General features: G+C 39.0%; 1 protein-coding gene across 13 annotated transcripts; it reads right to left on the reverse strand.

The window, feature by feature from the left end:
* Positions 1-11,624: 11,624 nt before the first annotated feature.
* On the reverse strand, positions 11,625-25,065 carry LOC133911879 (uncharacterized). Of its 13 annotated transcripts, none has more exons than XM_062354392.1 (19): positions 24,960-25,065; positions 24,370-24,432; positions 23,760-23,847; positions 23,127-23,230; positions 22,330-22,433; positions 21,716-21,795; positions 16,070-16,216; positions 15,693-15,966; positions 15,484-15,586; positions 15,236-15,366; positions 14,484-14,606; positions 13,805-13,886; positions 13,555-13,687; positions 13,302-13,453; positions 12,799-13,195; positions 12,644-12,714; positions 12,454-12,525; positions 12,240-12,307; positions 12,077-12,146 (listed from the first exon to the last, which is right to left on the reverse strand). In XM_062354392.1, the coding sequence occupies exons 6-18, from the start codon at positions 21,725-21,727 to the stop codon at positions 12,301-12,303; spliced, it is 1,704 nt and encodes a 567-aa protein (XP_062210376.1). In that variant the 5' UTR covers positions 21,728-21,795; positions 22,330-22,433; positions 23,127-23,230; positions 23,760-23,847; positions 24,370-24,432; positions 24,960-25,065; the 3' UTR covers positions 12,077-12,146; positions 12,240-12,300. The 13 variants fall into 13 exon arrangements, with proteins under 13 accessions (XP_062210350.1, XP_062210342.1, XP_062210376.1 ...); XM_062354376.1 differs by having other exon boundaries at positions 23,760-23,889; XM_062354383.1 differs by having other exon boundaries at positions 23,760-23,889; positions 24,896-24,972.
* Positions 25,066-26,450: the final 1,385 nt, after the last annotated feature.

A 26,450-nucleotide genomic window follows, 5' to 3' on the forward strand; every position in this document is an offset into this window, starting at 1 on the left:
TTTTCTGGTTTTTAATGTGCTGAGAAACTAAAAATTTATTGTAAAAGCTAATAGAAAAAAAACATCAATCAGAAGCCAACTTTTCAGCCCAACCAAACACAGCCTCAATCTATTCCTCATTTTTGACTCCCTATTCACTTATATAAAGAGCTCTTTATCTATATTTTTCTCTCTACTCTTCAGCGTGCTTCAACCCATTCTCTAAATATGGATCCATATACACAATTTCATCATGGGTCCTATGCCGACACCCTCTCTCCCTCTCATCTCCTAGCAGCAGCAGCTCTCTCCCCCATCATTTTTTCCCCTCGGGTGGTCAAGATCCACTACACCTCCTCTCTCTACTCCACTTGCCCCTCCCTCGCCCCAGGCCGCCACTCTGCTTGCATTTTCCCTCCCCGGGGCACTGTCTTCATCGAGCTCCACTGTGAGAGCCCCTACTCCCAGCCCAAATCGAGTGTGTGTCGACTGCGCCCACCACCCTCCAGTAGCTCCTCCCCACCTCACCGCCCGAGCTCCCTCTCCTCCTCCCAAATCGATTTGGCGACAATGGTGATGGAGAAGCCGTCTCCGGTGCCCAAGCTCTGTCTCACACCTGCTGAGCCCTCGCGCTCTGCTTCGCGGCCCCCTCCTACCCCTCTCTCGCTCAGATCCGGTGCGGCGTGTGCGGGCTGGCGATGCGTGCAGGTGGTAGTAGTGGTGCGCTGGAGGGCAGCGCGGGCGGCACAGGCAAAAGCCTCCTCTCTGATTTGCTCCTCCCGAGCTCCCTCCTCGCGCGAATCGGGCATGAACCGAGCACGCCGCTACTGCCTTCCTCAATCTGGTGCTTGAGCTCAACCCCGCCGCCTCGCCATCGTTGCCCTCTCTCTCCCTCGTTCCCGCGCCGCCCCCATTCCCATTCTCGCGCTGCCTTTGGCCTCCTCCTGCGCCTGATAGCGAGCAAGAGCGGCTCACTACATATAGCGGTGTGAGGGAGGAGGAATAGTGAGCGAAATTTTTTAGCGAGGAGGGTAGCGAACGGGTTGGGGACAAGTTTCGGGTGTTTTTCTCTAAATAACAGGGTAGTGAGTCAGATGAGGGCTAGGTTGGAGTTGCTCTAATAGTAATAAGCAATCAATCCTCCTTTCCTCTTTTGGTACCACCTCTCTTTCTTTCCTCTTCATCTCAGAAATTTCAGTGAAAAACTACAAAATCCAACAAGTTTCAAGTGGAAAATCCCAACTCCAAAAAAGTTTCATCTTAGAAGTTTCAAAATCCCAAAAAGTTTCAAGTGGAAAACTCCAACTATAAAAAGTTTCATGTTAGAAATTTGGGTCAGCACCATGGTTTGGCTTACCGACCGAAGCTCGGTTACCGAGATCCGGCGGTAACCGAAAATTCACGGTTACCGCAGTAACCTGTCGAAAATTCAAAAAAAAAATGGATAAAATTCATTTGACAAAATTTGAAATTTGAGGAAAAAATCGCGATTTTAGCCGTTCGGTAACCCGTCGGTTTGGACCGGTTACCGAGCGGTTTTTGCTATTTATCGAGCGGTTTTCTCGAATTTTCTGTATTATCGATAACCACTCAGTTTTCTCGGTAACTGCTCGATTTACTCAATTTATCGAGCGGTTTTCTCGATTTTCAGTGAAGTTCAACAAAAAAACACAAAAATTATCTCAATCTTGTAAAATAAATAACTAATTCATCTGAGCTTCAAATCAAGTGAAACAAATTTTGTTAGTTTCCTTGTAATATGATCTACATGATAAAAGTATTTATACTCATAAAAAATTTCAAAATTTTCTGTGAGAAATTGTATTTGCTAAACCAAGTTAAATGCATAGTTTACTCTTTGCTAATCCAAAAATCATGAAACTAATTTTTTTGGTCTTCTTACATGATCCTATGTCTTTTAAAAATACATGAACTCATGAATTAGTTATTGTAACATGCAGGATTGTGTAAATATGTTGCGACTAGATTATTTCATAACTGACCCATCACACCTAAAAAATTAGTGAAACCATTTTTATTAGTTTATTTATACTATGATTTACGTAGGAAAAATAATAGTAGACATGAAAAAGTTAATTACAGTGCTGTTTCTTAACATATTCACTTTATGCTTGTGAACTTTATAAAAATCATAGAGAAATTAATAAAACTCTAAATAAAGTGAAATCAATTTTAAAGATCCTCTTAAGATACGTTTTACACAAGAAAAATATGTGTTTGCATGTTAAATTTTTCCTTAACATGAGTTAATAACTGAGCCGTAAGCTTCAATTTTTTTATTTTTTTAAATTTCTCCCTATAGAATATGATGCAAATGACATTATTTTTGAAAAAAAATTCACAGAATGTCTTAGAATTGTGTCTAGTTTTTTTAAAGATTTTTTTGAATTTTTTATTTTATTTTTATTTTTTCGAATTTTTTGAATTCAAATTCGGTTACCGTTCGGTTTCTGAAACCGAACCGGACTGAGAAGGTCGGTTATCGCGTTTTTTTGCTCGATTAACATTGGTTTTTTAACCCTGGTCAGCACCAATTGGGCGGTGGTGATAGTAGCCACGGGACCGACACTGCGTGCCCCTCCTTTCTCCATCGGTGTCACGACTTCCCTCTTGTGCCCCTCGATGTGGTGGTGGTGCTCCTCCTCAATTACCCTCTGGCGCGACGAGGCTCCTCTCCGGCACAGCGGTCAGCGTTGCTCTCCTCTGGTGCAGTGCAAACCTCGGCAGCAGTGAACCACAGGAAGAACCCGCCGGGGAGGAAGCTCACATAGTGGGGGCGTTCAGGATTGTGGAAGAACAAAAGGAACCTTTCTATTTTTGGCCAGGCGTGGATGCAGAATGGGAGCATCTTGCCTTTTTAGTTGATCTGACAAGGTAGAGCACTAGTTCACCTAACAGGCTCCGGCAAAACTAGTAAGCGTGTACTTGTAACACACGTATAGTTAATAATATTGTCACGAGAGCATACACATAAAATTAGGAACACCATATATCACACATTACTAATGAATATTACGTAGAGTGAAATATCATCATATATCACCAAATTATGAAATTAGGAACACCATATATCACCATATATTACGTAGAGTGATTAGTAATTGATTGATTGATCGGTCTCTGGTTTTTGGTGGGGCAGGTCAGTGCAGAACATCAAGCGGATGAATATAGGTGCTCATTCCAGATAATGCAGTTACATGCTATTTGTGTCGATTACTTGCTATTGCGTGAAAGATGGTCGTGGTATTTTCGGAGGTACATAACTCCGTGCGTGCGGACTGTGCTGTTCCTATTTGAGTTATTTGAAACGCACCTGCAGCTCGCGCGGAGGGTGCCGGTGCCGCTGTTGTTCCGGGCGGAGGGCGCCGGAAGTGGGAGGCCGCTCACGATGTGGTCGCGGGTGCGTGGCACAACGTCGAGGGAGGAGCAGGGATAGATGATGAAAGAAAAGGAAATGCTATCCGTGATGAGGGGAGGTAACCGGGGGCAAGGGCAGTATTTGATCAGAGATGGAAAGAGTTCAAAGATAGAGGCTGTTTGGTTTTCGATGTCAGGAAGCCTTACCAAATATTGTCCATGGCTAAAGTCAGTACAAGATCAAAATTGAGGAAAAAAAGTGATGTTTGATTTGTGGCCAAGCTAAAATAAGAGCAGTGCTAAAGGAAAGTGTTTGAATTATGACTATACCAAAATTATGTGTATGATATGTGGGTTCCATGTGTTATTGATTTTGTCGCCAAAAAACATAGTGAACATTGGTCTTTATTTATAGATTTAATTACTATAAGTACTGGTATAAATAAGTCATCAATTGGACCTCAGGTTTAGAAGATATAATCATTTAAATTTATCACTAAACCTAAAAGATATTTTTAATGTCTCCGATCATATACTGACATCTCAGCAAGAACTTTCTTGCAGCCAAGCCAAAACTGGGGCGAGCGTTTTGCTCGCCCAGGAATCGGCTGATGATTTGGCTTGCTTTGTACTGCCCCTGCCAAAATTTAATTGGCGGGCTAAATATTGGTTTCAATCCAAGTGGTAGCCAAATCTTGTTGGCATGACCAAATTTTGGTCTAGCTTGCAAGGGCTGAAAAACAAACAGCCTTGTTTTTTTATTGACTATATTCAATGTCGTGGATGATGGAGACAAGGTCAGCTTTGATCCGATTTTCTCTATTTTTGGGCCATGTTATGCTCCAGAGATATCCGACGATAACGACGGTGATGTATGATGTCGTGTCGCTCGGCATCTCCAATAGTTAGAGCTAGTGTTAGCTCTTAGATGACAGAGCACACTTTTCAAAATTTATATGGGTCCTATCATTCACAATTCCTCATACCTCACATGCTAAGATGGGAAATTGCATATGAGGTATGGTGAATTGTAAACGGTTGGTCTGAATAAATTTTGAAAAGTATGCTCTTTTATCTAAGAGCTAGAGATGCTCTTAGTTTCGGGCGTCCTTAGACACAGGTCGATCCGGAGCTCCGGCTGCCTTGCAAGTTGTCGTGCTGATTCGTCATTATATCGCAAGTTTGTATCGTTCTTGCGGAGCCCGGAATTGCATGGCTAGAAGGAACAGGCATGTAATTCCTTTTGTTGTATCGATTCATATTAAGTTGTGCTCTGATCGGTTTTTAGCAGAGCAGTGCGGAAGTTGCAATTTTTTGCCCCTCGGCTCTTGCCTCAATTAGCAGGGTAAATTCAGTATTTCTGCTGCAAGGAGGTTCTCTGACATGTAGTCAGTCCTCCACATGACAGTGTAAAGTAGTTACTTCCTACAGTCCTGGGATCTGAAGTCATAACAACAATGATTTTGCCCGTTTTCGCTCGAAACAGTTAAGGAAAACTGATTGGAAAGTTGTGAGGATTCCAGCCAAACTTTTCCACGGTTCATGCGTGGGAACATTCGTTGAAGATGAACCATGAACGTGAGCAGCAACGGCAGGGACGCCTTGGGTGAAATGGGCCGTGAACAAGGCCCCGACATGCATATCCACCAGGCTTGGCATGTGAGACCATCTCATTCGTTCGACGCCATTTATGCCAGGTAGCTTGTTGATAGCTTTCTTGACAGCTCTTACTAATATCTTCTGGAGCTGGTGCTGCAAGCACTATCATGTCATCTGGAAGAACCTGAAAGTAAAGAATGGTTTGAAGGAAACTCTGAAATTGTCTAACCAAGGTTAAGTTTTCTGTAAAAGAGAAACTTAAGATTATAAAGCACATACCTCTGGGACACCTCCAACTCTAGAGCTTACAGTCAACAGTTCACAGCTCGCTGCTTCTAAAATGGCTATGCAAAATGCCTCTGTAAGTGAACTAAAAATAACAAAGGCTAAGTTTCAGTGTTACTGTGTTTTTATCCATATACAGGTCGAACCCTTCACATCCGTCACATGTGAAGTTAACTTGTCAATCACCTGGTTTCTCTATAACATTACATTTTCATTAAGAGGTCAGAAGATGCACGATAGGACAAAGAAAACTTTGTACTTCTATTTACCCCTGATCCATCTAACATATATTTAGAGATTCAGAAGAAAATTTCCCATAATGTCTGTGAACGAAGCTGTACATTAAATCCTATTTTGAATTTGTGTTCACAGACCATATGTTCACAAGAGCACTTCAATATTCCGATATAAGAATATCACGATTCTACTGCAAGTGCAGAAAAGACATCCCAAATTCAAGTGGCTCAAGACCTGTGTCCAATGGCGGAACAGGGGCGAAGGAGAACTTGCTCGGTTGGTAAGCTTGGTGGGAGAGAACCAGTCAGTCAGACGCCCGGCTCTCGCACAATTTGCCGGCTCTGCTCCATGGTGGAGTTAGTCTATATTTGGCCTCGAATGAAGACCGGGGCAATGGCAAAAATTAAGCCTTTTTTAAAAAAATGGCGGAACAGGGATATATGATGAAAGAAAAGGAAAGGCTGTCCGTCATGAGGGGAGGTAATTGGGGGCAAGGACAGTATTTGGCAAGAGATGGAAAGGAGTCGACATTATTTGACAGTGTTTGGCAAGAGATAGAAAGAATTACGGAAACAAAGCTGGACTTGGATTTTTCAGTCGTGCTCTCTGTGGTCTTGGGTTTGTTTTCGCTAATAAAAGGTGGAAGAAATCAACGAAAAGCTGCGGCCGTTTGCAGCGCAAAACAGAGCCTGAACACAAGCCTGAAACTTCAGTTTCGTCAGACAACAGTAGCGTTCCCGAAACACTCCTGAAATGCGCAGAGAGAGAGAGAGAGAGAGAGAGAGAGAGAGAGAGCAACACTCCTGAAATGTCTCACGGTGTGGAAAGATATTTGGTCCAAGTAATCATTTAACTTTTCTCATGTTTCTATATGAATATGATTAATTGGTTGTCATTGTTCACTCAAAGAGGAGTCCTGCACACAATGAGGTTCAGATGTTCAGTCCAGTTAATAAGAGGAATGCAACTGGCATCTAATCAGAATGGGTAATTTGGACAATTCAAAGGTTCTGTTAAAGCTAAAACATGCATGCAAAACTTTGCAAAATACCTGACTTCTGTCTATGTCTATATAAGACAGCTACAGTGCTCTCAGAAACCTTACATACCCAAATTGGGCAGGACATTTGGAGTGTTCTTCAGGTCCCTCCATTATGATCTATTGGATAACCATCTACCATGTTCTTGAAAACACAATGCCCTTGTATGTAGCTATGATACTGGCCTACCTATCCATAAAATGGTAGAAGCTGTTCACCCCAGAGTAGTGCTCTGGGATCAATAAGTTTGTGGCGAAGTTTTCAATCCCTTTGCTCTCTTTCCAGGTCCTTTCTACAAGCAATCCTTATGACCTGAACCTCAAGCTCATATTCTTGGATGTAAGAAATCAAGCACGATAGGATCAAACATGAGACATAATTTTTACGTAAAAAATCTTTGTGAAAAAAAATCACGGACGTCAATCAGCGATCTTCACTATATTAGGGATGTGTACAATACAGGGGATTACAATGAGCGTCTTTGCTCTCTTTCGAGCTTACAAGATATATTTATAGGGGTGGACACATACGTCTCGAGTCTAATACGGACTGCTCCGGAATATAGGCCAAAGACGTCCCTTGTATGGTCCAACAGGTTTCTTTTTTTTTTTTTGGCAATTTGACTAAATCACAAGTACTATTCTTTTCAAGTGACTCCATTTCATCTTACATTGTAGTCATCCAATTATTGCAATCAGAAGAAGTAATAGCCTCATTATAATTAGAAGGTTCTGCATTAACTTCAACTTCTTCTGCACAACTCAAAGCATATGCAACAATATTACACTCCTCAATTAACCTCTTGGGTGGATTAATTTGTCTTCTAGACCCGTCAACTGCAATAGAATATTGTGTAGGCTGTACAATAGGAGAAGAAGGTAGAACACTAGACGAATCATGGTCAATAAATACATTTTCAGCAATAGGTGCATCTTGGACAGCAACATCTGGTGTACTTTCTGCATTAATAAAATGCTCCACCTACACGCTAGAACTCTGCTGACTCTGAACAGTAGCATTAGACAACATAGCAGATTCATTAAAGATAATATTCGTGCTAATCACCACCTTTTGTGTTGTAGGATTCCGCAATTTATAACCTTTAACACCAGATTTGTAACCAATAAAGATACACTTAATAGCTCTAGGCTCCAATTTACCATTATCAACGTGAGCATAAGCAGGACAACTGAAAATTCTCAATTCTAAATAATCAGCTGAAGAACCAGACCATACCTCAATTGGAGTTTTCTTATTGATGGTAATGTTTGGTGATCGATTAATAAGATAACAAGCAATGGAAACGACTTCAGCCAAAAAACGTCTATGTATACCTACATTAGACAACATGCAACGGGCCCTCGAGATGATAGTTCTGTTCATACACTCAGCTATACCGTTTTGTTGTGGAGTACCAGGAACAGTGTAGTGCCTCAAAATGCCTTCAGACTTACAATATGAATCAAATTCATCAGAACAAAATTCTATCCCATTATCAGTGCGAAGTTCCTTTACCTTCTTTTTAGTTTGCCTTTCGACCATAACCTTCCACTCTTTAAATGCTTTAAATGCTTCTGATTTATGCTTCAAAAAATAAGGTCAAACTCTCCTAGAGTAATCATCAATAATAATTAACATATAACGAGAACTACCTAGCGAAGGCCTACGAGATGGTCCCCATAAATCAGAATGCACATAATCAAGAATACCTTCTGTTGTATGAACCAAAGTGTTGAATTTCACCCTCTTATGCTTGCCAAAAATATAATGCTCACAAAATTTCAGCTTGCCGATGCTATGTCCACTAAGAAGACCACTCTTGCTCAATTCTGCCAAATCAACTTTACTCATATGCCCAAGACGCATATGCCATAGATTAGTAGCATCAAAATCTAATAATGAATGTGAACTTACAGTGGCATCACTTGTGATTGTAGTGCCTCGGAAATGATATAAATTGACAGACTTTAAATCACCTTTCATTACAATAAGGGAATCTTTTTTTCCCTTTAAAATACCATCTCCACCTGACCAATCATACCCTTTATTATCAAGAGTACTCAAAGATATAAGATTCATTTTCATACCTGGAACGTACCTCATATATGTCAAGGTTTTAACAATACCATCATGCATCTTTATCATAATTGATCCAATTCCAACAATTGGACGTGAGTTTTCATCACCCATCCTAATAGAACCAGCATCTTGAACAGAATTATAAGTGGTGAACTAATCTCTATGTATACATATATGGAAAGAAGCAGTAGAGTCAATAATCTATTCATCATCACTACTAGCACATCCAGCAAAAGCAACGAGAGTCTTTCCATCAGAACTATTATCGGAAGTAGCAATAGAAGCTTTACCTTTTTCATTAGCTTTACCTTTCCTCTTTTCTTTATTCTTCAACTTGTAACATTCAGATATATCATGATTATCTTTCTTGCAATACCTGCAGAATTTTTTCTTACCTATGGACTTCGAACGACCCCTGTAACCGTTTGAACTTCTACCTCTTTGGCTATTATGATAATTCTCTTCCTTTGTCCTACCACGCACAATCAAACCTTCTCCATTGGAAGTCAAGCCATCAGTAGACACCATCTGTTTCATCTTTTTCTTGGCATGCAAGGGCTCATAGACTTCTTTCAAAGTTAGTGTATCATGAATGTATAATATGGCATCTTTGAAGTTTGCAAGAAAACTGGGCAATGAGCACAAGAGAATAAGACTCAAGTCCTTATCATCATATTTTATCTTCATAGACTGTAGGTCCACAATGATCTCCTTAAAGACCGAAAGATGATTCAACACAGAGTCACCCTCTTGTAATTTGTGCGTGAACAGCTTCATCTTTAGATGCATTTTGCTGATTAGATCATTTGACATGCAGATTGATTCCAGAGTAGCAGCGGTTTTCTCCTGCAAAACCTTCTGCAAAATATTATTTGATAAATGAAGATGAATTTGTGACAAAGCCTTACGATCCTTTCTCTTTTCTTCATCGGACCAAGACTTTTGATCTTTGTTTCCAAAATTATCAAGTTTATCATCTAAATCAATATGTGCAAGAACAGCTCATATCTTGATCTGCCATAGAGAAAACCTTGTATCTCGGTCTAGTAGCGGAATATCATACTTCAAAGAAGTCATGGCGAAGAATAATCAGCAACAAAATAGGCTGCAACCCTCTGGTACAGCCTTATGTGCACGAAGCAATAAACTGCAGAAATCTTGCGTGTATGTGCACTAATCAAAACAAAAACCAATCTCTTTGTAATTTTCCTTGAGTGCATGTAGCAAAATTTGATTTTTTTTTCTTTCACGTGATGGGTAGGCAGCTTGATGTCACTCGAGACTTGGATCTTCCTTTCATGTGATGGGTAAGCAGCTTTTTTTTCACGATTAGCTTAGAGCTAATGTCCACCAGCTCCAATCGCAAAGAATCGTTGAGGAATATCCCAATCGCCAGTCGATCGTCGGAGACCACCCACGAATCATCTCTCGAGAGACAGACAAACAGATTCTTTTCTCGTAATCTCGTGTAGATCCAATCCGACTCTGATACCACTTGTAAAAAATCAAGCACGACAGAATCGAATACGAGATACAATTTTTACGTGAAAAACCCTTACGAGAAAAAATCACAGGCGCCAATCGACGATCTTCACTATATCAGGGATGTGTATAATACAAGAGATTACAATGAGCGTCTTTGTTCTCTTTGCAGCTTACAAGATATATTTATAGGAGTGGACATATACGACTCGAGTCTAATACGGACTGTTCCGGAACATAAGCTGAAGATATCCCTTATATGGTCCAACAAGAATTCGAATCACAATCCAACATCAGATCTCATACAGAAGTCGCTCGCCTTGCTTAACTATAATAATAGAGAAGGTGCAATCCAGAATATTAGCTAAGTGTGTCTCCTTTTGATATCTTACCTTTATCTTGTTGACCGAGTGGACCTTTACATCTGGTCAAATTAATGACTCAACCAGGAATCAAGCATATATCTCATGAACTTTTAATCTTCTTAATTGATTATCCGGAGATATCCCAGACCTCATGACAGTGTTCTCTTTGATTGTACTTAGTAATTACACATATAAAATCAATTTAGAATATAACAATGTATGAAAGGTAAATATTAGATATTTATTTATAGAAGTCAAATAATGAGAGATTTACTGTATTTTTAGAATATATGGAAATCAAATATTTGTTGTCTAGATATGCAAGACAATTAATATGAGATTAAATGTATTTTTGAAAGGAGGAATAGAGATAATCTTTCACAGTGACCGTTTGATAACTTGGATGGATAGTGGAGACCATTCAATTCTGCTATAACTTGTGTATTTTATAAGAATATAGAAGTATAAATGAGAGATACTTATTACCTGATCAATATGTGCAAGAGTAAACTGTAGCACCTTATTCATGTGAATGCTTCCAGCATCAACAAAACCATAAAGTGAGTCAAAAATAAAGGGCACATTTGGATTGAAGCCCCAACTCGCCCCGCTAAAAAAATGGCATTGACCACGCCCGCACGGTCTGTTTGGAAGGACGGCAACACCTGGCTCGCCCATGCCCGTGCGCCCACCTGCAATTCATTTTCGCTTCCACAGCGGGCAAAAGCACGGGCAGCCGAATCATTCGCCAAAAATTTGGCTCGCCAACGTTAGGTAGGGCTGGCATGAGCTCAATCCAAACGCACCCAAAAAAAGGCACAAGGATATTCAAGTTAGGTCATAGAAGATACTAGTGGAGACCGGCGCGCAAGGGCGCGCCGACAATAAAGATTGAAGCAGCAGCAATGATGATAGTTATAGTTCAAAATGCTAGTGAAAGATATACATATAAATTTAGGAAGATAGAAATCTTTACAGGATCTAGATTGATATAACATAGACATTAAAAATACTGCTAGGGTATTAAATTTAATATTATAAGGGTTTGTGTCTTACTATAAAGCTATATTAACAACAAAAGGAAAGTAGTGTGCGGGAGGGTTTAATATTAAGTTTGTATTTACAATCATATCGCGAACAGGTGTTGCTGATGATGTTCATGGCACAGGATGAAACTATATTAACAGCAAAAGAAATTTAGTCCCTGGATGGTTTAACATTAAGTTTGTATTTACAATCATATCGCGAATATGTGTTGCTGATGATGTCCATGGCACAGGATGAAGCTATATTAACAGCAAAAGAAATTTAGTCCCTGGATGGTGAGGTACAGAAGAACAGTGTTGATTACGCAGCAAGGTTTAGCATTAAGTTATATTTACAACTATATCGGCAACAGGAGGTGCTGGTGTTGTCGATGCCATAAGACAAACTTATATTGACAGCAAAAGGAATTGAGTCCCTGGAAACAATCTTGGTGGCATAGGATGAAGTTCCATTAACAGCAAAAGCAATTCAACTCCTGGGTAGTAAACTGCAGGAGAAGAACAAAAACAGTAAAGAGAAGGCTGCAGCAAAAGAAAGAAAAGTGAATATGAGAGAATTAAAACTAAAGAGGTTGTGGTTGCTGACACTGGAAGGTTATTAACGTTTGGTGGAGGGATTGTCATTGCCGCTGCCGGAAAGAGCGGAAGAGTGATGTCTATATGTTGTAAAGATTGTAAAGTATGAAATGTGTTAAAGTAGGATACTGGTATAATGAACAAAATAGTGAAGGTGTGTGTGATATACTAACTTAGCAGTTATCTTAGAGAGGTCATCTTGCAGCTCCTCATCGACGAGATCATCATTTGTATCTAAAATCTGTTAAAAAAAACAAAGGGAGGACAAATGTTTGTAAATATGTATACAGAGAGAATAGGTAGTGTAGAACATATCTGGCCAAGAAAACATTGTGATATGAAAAACAGGTAGAGATAAATACTGGTGTGATGATATAAATCACCTACTGGTTTGGATCTTTGTTCTTGAACAAGCGTTTACGCACATTTTGCTGTTTTGCGTCAAAGTTTGCTTCAGCACTGCATCTCATAAGTTTGAAGATCTAAGTGAGTAAGTATAATATGTGATGAATTGTGTCAATAGGAATGTAGAGTGGGAGTTGCAATAAACAAAAAGTAGGAAACATATTTGTCTTACGACGAAGAGGTCTTTGTTTTAGACAACGTAAGTGTTGGTGAGAGCTTTGGTGGCGGGGTATCTTTTATGTTCTAGAATATAACAAAATTCAGTAGTGATTAGATTGGGAGAAAGCTTGCTGCTAAGTACAACATATGGAATATAAGAATGTATACCTGAGGAAGAGCAGAGATGTTGATTTGGTGGGGCTCTTCTAATGATGGATCAGTAGCTGCTGTAGCCTCATACGAATCACCTTTGCGCTTCATCCCAGTAAGTCTAGGAGTGGGATTTGTAACTGTTGGAATTGTAGGTTGCCTGCCGTATGCACAATTGATGGCATTCACTTGATATGATCGGTGGGCTCTCTCAAAGCATTTGTTAGTCACATTGATTGTCAGCAGATATTTTTGTGATACTAAAGATGTTATCTGGGTTGGAATTTCATCAGCTTTGTGACATGACCTCATTAGCATTTTGACATCTTTGTGGACAAGGCGCTGTCCCATAGCTCCGAAGAATAAGAATTCTGCTTCATCTGTTCCGTCAGTTCCAATCAAGCATATTTTGTATCTAAAGACAATTAAAGTATTAGGTAATTGTATTAGAAACTGTGGTATGTAAGTTTGAAGAAAGGAATTGTAAGATATTTTTGTTGAATATGTGAATGTGTTATTACTTGAATGTACAACCAGTACAGGCGCAGTGTGGGCACTTGTAGTCATTTCCATGTGGCAGTGATGTTTTGCTGCATCGGTTGCAAGAAGGAAACCACCATGATATGAATGGATCTATCCTTGAGATAGTGACGACACACCGAAATCCTTCACGCTGTAGATTAGGGAAAATTAGTTAGCGACTGGATGAGTAGTGCAGAATGTAAATAGGAACAAATCAGATAACAGCAAGTATAAGTGCGAGCTGCACTTAGCTGGAAAGTCGTATGGGCTAATTTGAAGAAGTTCATAGAGAGTTTTTTGCTGCGGTTCGACATTGGTACTGTGAGAGGGCTGTTGTTGTTGAATGGGTGTGGTGCGCTGTATAGGATGGAAATGACCACCGAGGCTATGGAAAAGGGGAAAAGCAACTTTAGGGTGGGTCAAGATGTAGGTAAAACGAACAACAGGAATATATGATGTAGTATGAGGGCAATATGAATGCATTTAGGTGCAGCGGTCGTACCCATGGAAAAAATCATCGACCTCAGGGACTTCAGGATTGATATACCAGCGGCACGCTGTGTTGCCACTTAACGAATGTTCACCTGGAAAATAAGACAAAGGTTTAGGCAGGTGAATGTTAATTGTATCCGCTTTAATTTGTTTTGGAGTAATGTTATATGTAGAAAGTAATGTAAGTGTAAAAATAAAGATGGTAACTGAAGCTAATTTGAGAAGAGGGATCTAAAATTATAGCCTTTTTTTTACATTGCTTATGTCATTCGACGATGGGTATTTCTGCTAAAATGTTGGGTGTACTATTATCTTAAGCAGGGAATAGGAAATATGCTTTTTTTTTTCTTGCCCTCGGCCCCCTCCTCTTACAATACCAATGCGAAAGGAAAAGTATGTCTTGGATAGAATAGTTAAAGTAAAAGGGATCATGAAAAATCAGTGCAGTGAAACTGAGCAATGATATATGGGGAAAAATGCTTGTGTTAAGAACAAATGCAAATCTGGAGAAGGCTGCTATTAAAGAATTACCGATGCAGAAAGAAGTATGCTTAAGCACAATTGAGTAAGATTCAGATAGAAAAAGAGGGTAATACGTATGTAAAATTTTGTCTTGAGTCAAATAAGAGTTAATAAATTTGAAAATTATCTGAAGTAAATTGTACGTTTGTAACGCTTGATAAACATACCAATAAAGATAACAAAGAGTGTACAGTGTTGGGTAAGGTCATATATTTGATCATGCTGAAACTGAGAAGCTCTTTGATTTGATAAATACCGAAGGTAAAGCGAGAACAGGAAGCTAATATTACCTGTATGTTTTTTTTTTGACGCTTCACATTTGCTAATTGGTATATCTGTTAAAAATCTAAGTGCACTATTATGCTAAATAGTAAGTACCAAAGATCCTTATTTTCTATTGTTTTTTATCTTTTTTTCTTGTGCACCAGGAGTTTACAACGGAAGATATGTTTGAGGCATAGTAATTAAAGTAAAAGGGATGGTGGAAAATCAGATCACTGAAAGTAACCAATAATATGTGGAAAATAACAAGTATTCTAGAAAGAAATGCAAACATATACAAAACTGTTATTAGAGAAGCAGCAATTCTACGAGAAATATGTTTACACATACAACTGAATAATATTCAGATACAAAAAAGACACGAATATACATCAAAAGTATGATCTCCAAGTGGGCGAATGTGGTTATTATATGATATATCAAGTTATGTGCTGTGAATATTGCAATAAAAACATCACTGTCATGCAACATATTGATGAAATAGTGATTTTTTAAGATTCAGACTTAAAGACGAAACCATGTTGTTATATTTGTGGGAGGACATTGCTGGTCATACAGGAAGTGAATTTTCACAGCGAAGAAGCAGAGTTATTTGTGAGAATTAATAAAGCTGAAAGTAACTCGAATCGAATCATACCTTTGTAAGATTTCATAAGCATACCAACAAAGATGACAATCAGTGGATGGTCTTGGCTGAGCTGGCATATCTGATCGGAATCAAACTCAGAAGCTCTTTGGCCCCATAAATTTAATTTTATTTCATAGTTGCTGTAAACAGATGGAAAAATAATTTTTATAAACACATGTATTTGAGGTATGGGTATATCAGATTTTAAGAGGGAAAAACTGAGGAAAAGCAAATAAAGATAAGATCGTGTAATGCACCTTGAATCTTTCAATGTAATAGTTCTTCGGAGTGTAGGCCTTTGCTGATTTTGAAGCTGAATGGTGGCTAGCTCAGAAATTTCTGTGATCATTCCAATTACATCTGTCAAATAGCAGGCATTAAGTAAGTATATAGTGCTATAACTGCATATGATGACACATATTAAGGTTAAGATACATAGGGGCTTAAGCTAATTGGAGGGACAAACCGATGAAATGCTTGGTTTCACCAACAAGCATAGGTAGATCAACAAAGTTTGTCAGGCTATAGGTATAGAGTGGGAAATCGACTGGAGCATCATGGTTTTCCTCGATTAAGGTATGGCAGGTGATGTCAATCATAAACTCTGATTCGACAGGTCTATAAGTGGTCTTAGATTTTAAAACTCTAAACCTCCTGAATGTATATATTTTTCCTTCTGCAAGTAATGACTTTTTAGTCTCAATATTGTCAGCTGCGATTTCAGCATACATTGCAGTGCCCTGCAGTATGGACATATAAAGAGGAGCAAAGAGAATTTAGATTACAAACAGTATAGGATTGAGTAATTGTGGTTCAAAGTATGTTATGTGAAACTTTTAGTACCTCAGCATCAACAAGCACGAGATCGACATGACGTATTTGACCATCATCTGTTCCTCCACGATAGTCCCACATCCTTGATACCCTTGTGCAAATGCTCCAATGTCTGCCTTGTGGGTTTATATCTTTAAGCATGAACGTTGACATGGTCTGTTGCAGACAAAATAATGAAAGCAGGTGTATACAAATAATGTAAGAAACATAGTGCATATCCAACATGATTAAACCACTGGTTGTGCAATGCAAGGACAGACAGTTATTTAACAAAGGGGAATTAGTGATAAATAGAACATCATGAATAATCACAGATAAAACATTACATGTTTACAGGCAAAGGTATACATATTTATATGTAAACTACGTAGAGAATCTATGATAAGGATGCAAAAATTTCAGTGTACACTATGTTTTTGGTTTTTGAACCACATGTACCATCTTCGTTTTCAATCAAGACAGTAAGACCTCTCTTGGATGTAACTCGTGACACAGCAACATAAAGTTGGCCATGGGTGAAAACAGGAGTCTTTAAGTAAACACCAACATTATCAAGAGTTTGCCCTTGGCTTTTATTTATAGTCATAGCATAGCATATTTTAATAGGAAATTGACGTCGTTGAACACTAAATGGCATCTTGTTTTTTTGTGAAGACAAAACTATCCTGGGTATGTAAACAGTTTGGCCAACATTTTTGCCAGTTATAATAATAGCCTCGATGACAAGCTCAGCGAGGTTTTTAACAATAAGCCGTGTTCCATTGCACAATCCTTCAGTTTGGCTAAGATTACGTAATAACATGATAGGAACACCCTTTTTTAACACAAGTTCATGTTCTGGGAAGTTGTTAAATTTAAGTGAATTAAGGAACTCGATAGGGTAGAGTAGGTCTGGGTCCCCAACTATATCTGTTGATTTGGAAATTGTGTCAGAACTTAAGTATTGTTTTTCTTGACCTGGTACAAGGGACAAAATATATGAGTTTACCTCATCAGCAACCTCATTTGTAGGTGTTAATATAGCGCGTCTACACAAATATGATGGATTGGAAAATTGCGCTCTAAAATCTGGGTAAACAGAAGCAATAATAGAAGCAATTTTGTCACCATCTGTATGAAGCAAAAAATTAGAAGGTATCTCTATCCATGTTGGCTCAGACTCATTATCATGTTTTTCAGTAGGTATTTTTCCTTCCCCAATATCAAGTACCCATTTGCTAAACTCAGCAATTTCAGATTGCACAACGATATCAAGATCGGGTGAAGACAGCCTCATATTAGTTGTTAATTTTAAGAGAGTGACATGATACCACAATGGAGAATTAGTAATTGAAGCATTCACTATTTGAGATCTAGTACCACCTTCTATAACAGGAAGAATTTGTCTTAAATCACCACCAAGTACAATCACTTTGCCACCAAAGACAAGATGCTGTGCTTTGGGATCCTGTCCACCTATAATATCACGCAAAGTTCTGTCTAGAGTTTCAAAACATTTCCTATGGGTCATTAGAGCTTCATCCCAGATAACTAATGAGGTTTTATGGATTAGCTCAGCTAGCATCGTTCCTCTTTTTATGTCACAAACAGTATCATCATCAATATTAAGCGGTATTTTAAACCGGGAATGAGCAGTTCTTCCACCAGGTAAGAGCAAAGCTGCGACACCGGAAGACGCTACAGTGAGGACAATTCTTCCCTTTGCTCTTAAAAATGATACAATCGCATTCCAAAGAAATGTTTTTCCAGTACCACCAAAACCCGAAACAAAGAAGAATCCAGGAATTTCATTAGAGGCACAATGAACTATTTGTTGAAAAGCTTCCATTTGTTCTGGATTTAAGCGACTACACAAGGATGCTGATTCCATTTCTAACTCAGATAAGTTGTAAGACATCTCATCATCTATAAGTCTATTCACGAAATACTGTGAAGTTTTTTCGCTCTTGCTAGGCAAATTGTAGTCTTTTATATTGGCTCCATGCTTATTAAGTAAAATAGATATCTCATCAAGAATCATGTCTTTTAGTTCAGGCAAAGGGAGGCTAAAATTTGGGTTTCTCAAAGTTTCTTTGAGTCGACGCTGAATATCATCTCCTAAGTAAAACCAAATTTTTTCAAAGAGTGAAAATTCATCTTTGACATCACAAAATAACAACATAGTAACAAAAAGTTGTCTAAGCTGAGGTGATGAACCCCACGTAATTGCTTCGTTAAAAGCATTAAGCCACTCAGTATCATCTCCTAAAAGACCACGAGCTGCACATGTTTCTTTGAACGTATTATAGACTATTCCTTGATAAGTCCTAATGTCTTTGTAGCTTTTTGCACCTTTCACAATCATCAGTAACATTCTTAAAAAGTATCATTCTCCAGCACTGGGGTGCACAAAATATAGCCGTCCTATTTTAAAACCATGGCGTCTTTCGTTCCACACCCTATCTGTTTCATCCCATGTAAATAAGGTAGGATATTCACAATAAGTTAAACTATTTCCTTGTTGGTATCTTTGGTTAGCTAAAAACCACTCTGTTAACATAGTTCATTTCACACGATCATTCGCTACAACTGCAGACAGATTATCGGTATCTCTATAAGTTACCCAATTTTCGTCAGGTAAGTGAACAAGCAATCGTTCTACAGCCGGAATATGTACATGTATTTCATAATCAAATAAACGCCAACACGCATCTTGCTCACAAATATATCGACAATCTAAGTATTCCTTTACTTCATCAACAGCTCTAGTTGTAGCATCCATAGGTGTATCTTGACCCCTTTGTATCCGCTCAAGATAAACTTTTGCACAATCAGGGCCCTTTGTAACATATTTGAACAAATATTTTAAAACATGCGTCCTGTTACAATACTCAACATTAATGTGAGCTTGAAACTTTTTAAGGAGGGTCATGTTATAAGGGACTACCCATCGGTTATCTAAATCGGCATTTCCTTTCTTAATGTACCTCCCATTATCAGAACGTTTGTATATAGCAAAGCCCTCATCGTCGATTCTAGTTTCATTAGAAAATGGTTTCGGGTAGCCTTTAGAGCAAATGGCATTCTTCATACAGGGACAACTTGGGTTTTGTGCACCACAAGGACCATGTATCATATGCTCTGCAACGAGAGCATAGCCGAGGGGATCAACTTCTGGATCTGGGATCTCAGCACTGATGAAAGAATCTATGTTTTCAGCCGCAGGAATTGCTGCTACATGACGGAACCATAAGAGCATATGCGCATGTGGCAAGCCACGTTTTTGGAATTCAACAGTGTGAAGCACTGTTGAATGGGAACAAATGCAACAAAAGGTAAGACATGGGAAACAGAAGCAAACCAAATAAGAATGGTAAAACGAAGCAAAATAAATAGATGAGAACTAAAGACAAAAGTGTAGCAAGTGAACAGGCAACACACCTGCATTAATAGGGCCAAAGGGCATATCACTTTTGATATCTCCAAGCATCTCTTGTAATTTCATGTGATATACCCTAACAACAATATTGGCCTTATCAGTGTGTTTTTGACCACGTTCAAATCTAAGGGCTTCAGCAATTTCAGGCCATTTTGGGTTATATGTGAATGTCAAAAATATATCTGTAACACCATAGACTCTAGTTATTGCAATTGCATCATGGAAGTTTTGAATCATGTAGCGTCTACCTCCGGTATGGCTTGCAGGAAGATACATGCGTTTACCTACAGCATTGCCATCTATAGAACCATTTGTTACAGCATCAACGATTCCTTGGAATTGTTCTACTCTAAGCTTGTCCTGATTGTCAATAATCCATTGTAATCTATTCTCATCAATACAAGCTCGGGCGTCAACCTTAGCCTGCGAAGATAATCTACCACAGCATAGATAGGGATTTGGTTGGTTTCTTCTATAGTGAAAGCAATATCGGTAGTAATCTTGCATTGTCATTTTATTTCGAGCATTTGACCTTGTCAAATCAGCACCGACATACGGAACACCTACTTGGAAACCACGTTCACCATATGGGAATAATAGTGGATATTGCAAGGCCATGAGAGCAGGATGAAGTATTGATATTTGGCGAAAACCACCATCAAGACAATCGACTATTATGTCACGTTTAAAAGTATCAAGCGAGAAATCCGCAACCACTAATAAAGCAAGTTCATCACATGTTGGGAGGTTATATTGCACGGGGTCACCATCACGGGCACCAATGATTCTGATGGCCAAATTTTCGTCAGGATACTCTTTTAATCGATCTCTTGCCATTCTAAATTTTTTCACTAAAGGATTATATTGATCCAACATCTGTAACAAACCTTTGATGATCTCTTTATCTAACTCACCATCTAGTGTTTCAGCTGGATCTAACGCATGGATCCTATTTGTCATTTCGTTTTCAGTATCATAGATATAAAGCTCAACGAACCGTGGCGCCTCACCATCTGTTGGAAGCAAAGATCCAATACGATGATGGATTTGTCCATTAATACGAAATACGTATGGACCTCGACCTCTATTTATAGCATTGTCTATTCTAGCACCCATTGAGCTAAAAGCAAATAAACAATTATATTGTCGGATTTGTTTCAGAAATTTCTTGCATCGAGGTTTGTCATCGTATTTTAAGAGGTCTCGTAGAAAGGGTGGACGTTCTCTAAACGGTGGAATTTGAACTTTCCCACCTTTACAACATAGGTTATAAACTGGTCCTCGTCCCCTGGCAGTAGACGATCCTCGTACAGATTCTATATACCAGAATAAAGCATGGCAATGATCACATTGAAAATATGGAGATCCAAAATATGACCTCCCGCGATAAGTTTCTGTGTATTGAAAGCAACACACAGGCAAACATAATAAGAAATAGTGCCATATGTCGACATTTAGAAACGCTAAGGGCAATCCTATGTATGTGCCTATACCTTTTAAATAATCTATATACTCCTGTGTGAAGCGCGCATATAGGGTAGTCACAACACAACCATCGCTTGGTCCTATCGAGAAAACAAGGCAACTCATTGCATTAAGAACTCCTAATAGATAATCAAACCAACCTTAACGTTATGAAATCTATACAAAAACTACCTGGCAATTTCAATCGCCGATGATTATCTAACCTTCGACGCTTATGACGGTTGTCTGTTGCCATATCAGGAGGCAAAGATGGATACTTAACGGGTCCTATTTATACTCGATCCCAACAACACAAAGACAGGGGGGAGCGGGGAGAGACATAAATAAGAATTTATGCACCGAAAAAGATAATACAAAACATAAGTAAGGAAATACGAGGCAGTGCACATACTTGGGTTGCTACGTGAAACTCGAGGCATTGCTGAAACGACTATTAACTTGAATGGCCGGGAAAAAAACAAACAGACAACGATAAAGCAAGTGCGCAAATAAACAACATATTGTAAAACAGTTAAAGTAACCTAGAAGTGAACAAGCTGCACCAATAATGATGCACAACATATAAAAGCACAGAGCAGCTATGCTGTGTACATAGGTATAGCACTTACCACAACAAAGCCTAACGAAGGAAAGAACAATGACAGGAAACGAAAGAATTATCTTATTAATAGACATGTGAACAAACAAAAAAAAGATTACATGATATATAATGCTTATAAACTGCTATGAACAAGCATAAAAAGAAGGCATACGTTTAGAACCATGGACGATCGGAAAGGATGTCGGCAAGGGGAAATCGGCAAGGTTCACTCATACTCTCAGGAAACATATCCTGAAAACAGACAAATCGATCAACAACACCGGCCCAACTCACAGCACCAGCCGCAAGTTGGATAGCCGAGTATGCCACTCTCCTATAGTACAACAAAGCTTGATAGCTGTAATCAAGTACCAAAAACCCATAAAGACCTTGCAGGTAACTTACAGCCTGGAATGCTGCCTGCTCATAAGGAGCCATATAAGTTATATGAGGACAATTCCAAAAAAAACACACGACGACCAGTAACATCTGTGTGCAAAGGCGGCAATTCTATCTCTACACCAGCTAGAACAGATCCATCATCAGCGACCTCACACAAATAATAAACAGATACCGATTGGCACCGACTGACCACAACCTGTAATAAAGAAACATAGGACGCACCCACGACAAACATCCTAGAATAGAAAACAAAAAGCAAATAAAAAAGTAAAAAAAAAACCAAAGGATCAGCAACGATGTATCACACAAATTGAATACAAGAAATAACAATATACAAAAAAATGTAATCAATAAATAAATAACAGTACTTATATAAAGCGTTACCTTAAATACGAAAAGATAGCCTGAACACGTAAGATATAAAGATCAGCAACGAGCCAAGAAGCTACAGACAGATGATACCAATGACAAAGGTGAAACTCGCACACCTGCAAAACACATCAGTCTAAAAATAAGTAACGATTTATATACCAAACATAAAAAGGATACTTACAAATAGGAGAAAATGTAAACGTCTAAATGAAACAACCATCAATTCATAGATGACAACAACACGACATGAATTCCGCTCCAACAAACAAGGAACAAAACATAGTGCAGTAACAAAAAACAAACAAAAAAATAGGGGAAAATGTAGACGTCTAAATGAAACAACCATCAATTCATAGATGACAACAACACGACATGAATTCCGCTCCAACAAACAAGGAACAAAACATAGTGCAGTAACAAAAAACAAACAAAAAAAAGAAAAAGAAAAAGAAAACACTTTCATAAAGGATCATAACAATCAATCTAATGTGATTTCGCTCATACGCAAGAAATGAACAAAGAGGTACATATCCTATAGAGCCTAATATACTACTATCTTATAATTCTAGTAGGCATATAAACACCATAAACTATCAAATAACAATTCTATTTGAAAACCATCACCAACCAAGCAACAACCAATCCTTGATATACATCTCTGACATTCATCTAACAGCCCTCTTGCAATAAAATAAGTAACTACAGACATGTAGGATATACGATGTATCACACAAATTGAATACAAGAAATAATAATATACAAAAAAATGTAATAAATAAATAAATAACAGTACTTATATAAAGCGTTACCTTAAATACGAAAAGATAGCCTGAACACGTAAGATATAAAGATCAGTAATGAGCCAAGAAGCTGGAGACAGATGATACCAATGACAAAGGTGAAACTCGCACACCTGCAAAACACATCAGTCTAAAAATAAGTAACTATCTATATACCAAACATAAAAGGATACTTACAAATAGGGGAAAATGTAGAAGTCTAAATGAAACAACCACCAATTCATAGATGACAACAACACGACATGAATTCCGCTCCAGCAAACAAGGGACAAAACATAGTGCAGTAACAAAAAACAAACAAAAAAAGAAAAAGAAAAAGAAAACACTTTCATAAAGGATCATAACAATCAATCTAGTGTGATTTCACTCGTACGCAAGAAATGAACAAAGAGGTACATATCCTATAGAGCCTAATATACTATTATCTTATAATTCTAGTAGGCATATAAACACCATAAACTATCAAATAACAATTCTATTTAAAAACCATCAGCAACCAAGCAACAACCAATCCTTGATATACATCTCTGACATTCATCTAACAGCCCTCTTCCAATAAAATAAGTAACTATAGACATGTAGGATGTACTAATATAAAAATAGAATGAATAAATGAGTAATCATATTTATGGAAAACCTCACCTTCAATAAAGGCACATAACCTGATGAACCCAGACACCTCAACTTCAACAATGAGCAAGAAAACCAGTAAACCAAACTTCCAGACAGTCTATAGGCAAATGAACCGATCACGAAGCAGAACGTCGCAGCCCTCCAGCACATAAGAAAAAAAAATAATAAGTAACCGTAGCTATAACAAGGATTTTTAAAAATAATATCAAATTAAAAAACCATGTACACGAATAAACAAAGTGACCACCAACTCAAAAGTAATAATACCGAAATAATGAGGTTAACTGGAAGAACCAAACTCCAAGGCACAATACATTAACCGTGATCATAAAAAGTATATAAGAATTACACTAAGAAAGGTGAACAACGCATCCTAGGTAGCTTTACTGATGTGTAAAGAATCAACAAAAGCAGACATATTCTATAAAGCTTACCATGCTACAAGCTCATAGTACCAACAGTAACACAAGTAATACAAGCTATCTAACAATAAGTATATCTGTAAATAAGCAGCACATTTCTTTCACGTATGCAACGAACAGCACCATCCTTTACCAAACACTAAAAGCTTAAACATTGAGCATAAATAACTGCAATAAGATAAGAGAATAAATATTACCTTTGCAACACAATATGTCCATAGCCAGAGCCAAATGAGCGCTACACTATAAACCTGCAACACCTAAAAAAGAAGAGGCAAAACAAATAAAAAAATATCACAGCGAAGAAAGGAACCTCTGTTTTCTTCGGGTTTTTTTTTTAAAAAAAGGTAGGGACAACCACCCGCAGAGATAACCTAAGAACCGAAATCGAAGGAAGCAAAAAATGAAAGTGACCTGGACAGAACTTTGCAAACCCTACGCAACACCAAAACCAGAAACATCGGGCCCCTCAGACCAACGGGGAAAAAGAACCCGGAAAGAACGAACAAAATTAACACGCAGGCGAAAAGCGCAAAAAGAAAAAGACAGCTACAGATACCAAATCGCTATCCGCATGAACACGAAGACCAGACAAAAAGCGCAAAAACAAAGAGACACCTCCACATACCAAATCCCCATCCGCACGAACACGAAGACCAGGCACACCATAAGAAGAACCACACCATTCAAGAAATAATCAAATATTGGGACACCAGATCTCACCAACCGGAGAGGGAGCGGAGCGAGAAGGATAAGCAAAATAAACAATGCAGACACCGGATCTCACCGAAGCAAGCAAGAACACAACGCTGCGCTGAGCTCACGACAGAAACGAGGAAACCAAAGAGCAAAGCAGTGAAGACCGACGCCGGAGCCTCCGATGCTCGATGAGTATTTACCCTTCCCTACGGACAGCGCAACCACCACAAACATTGACTAACTAATGAAGAGCAGGCACGTGTACCGCACTAAAGGCGCTGGCCAAAATCAGCACGCGCGCGGCGTAGCGCTGGGCAGGTGCGAGAAGCTTCAGCTGAGCCAAACAACCGGAGCCGCTAATTAACGATCCAACGATTAAAAAAAAACGAATGACGTGGCCAGGCTGAGAACACGCCTATTCGACCAGGAATAAAGTATTAGATTATACAAGTATGGCTCACCTGGACATTTGCAGTTATTGCTCGTATAATTAAATAGTTTGCTAGCACGATTAGAAATTTGCAGACTTGGACGACATCAACCGTACGGACAAGAGGTGAATCGGCAGTTCAGTTTTATGACCAACGCGATGTAGACAGTTGTCCATCTAGTGTTGTAATCTAGCCACGATGCAACTATGGTAAGTTTGGTTTAGCTTCTGCTGCCTTTTGCTACTCAGAAGCAAAAAGTTAAACCGAGCAGTTCGTTTTTAAAATAGTTTATGTGAAGTAAAAGCTGTTATTATTACTAAGAAGTTAAAAACTGATCTAGACAAGTTTTTTAGCTTCTAAGAGATGATATTCTAAGAAGTGTTATATATATTATATATTTTATCTATATAAAAAACTAATTCAAAACAATTTTTCAGCAGTAACTTTTAAAAACATTTTTTACAAAAACAACAGCTCAACCAAACAGACTCTATGCAAGACCCTACCCACTCCATTTTTCAAGCAAGGCTCTTTTGGCACCTGATCAAAACCGAAAGAAAGTTGGGCACACGCCGTGATTTCCCCCCTACCGACCACGCGCGACGCTTTGCTGAGCGCACATGCCCCCGCCCCACCCCCAAAAAACCTCTGGATCGCTGCTCCTGCTCGGCCGAGGCCCCAAGCCGCCCGCACGCAACTTTTCGCAGTGCCTAATCATGCGCGAGTTAGCTGGTGTCACTCTCTCGCTCGCCATTTCCATACAAAACACCACGGTCAGAGGCGCGCCTGTCACACAGGCACAACCCAGAGCCATTGCAAGCGCCCAAGGGACACGCAGAGAGAAAGACCGAGGACGGAAAGCTGGGTCTCTTTTACCTTTTCACCTCGCCCCATCGCTTTCGTCTTCACCCTCTCCACTTGGATCGATCTCTCAAAACTCAGCATCTCTCCCGAACTGCACCGTTCGCTCGTGGTCCGTCCGTGTTGCTGGTGGAGTGGATCTTTTCTTCGCTTCAGTTGGTGCAAGTGATGATGACCCCAAGGTCGTAGCTTGGTGAGCTGCGGTTGCACATGGCGCGCGGGGGAGCGGCTCCACCGGCGTGGGCTTGTACGTTTCTTGGGATGGACTCCGGCAACAACGACAGCCT

This window comes from Phragmites australis, chromosome 1 (genome assembly GCF_958298935.1).
Source record: "Phragmites australis chromosome 1, lpPhrAust1.1, whole genome shotgun sequence".
Taxonomy (NCBI): domain Eukaryota; kingdom Viridiplantae; phylum Streptophyta; class Magnoliopsida; order Poales; family Poaceae; genus Phragmites; species Phragmites australis.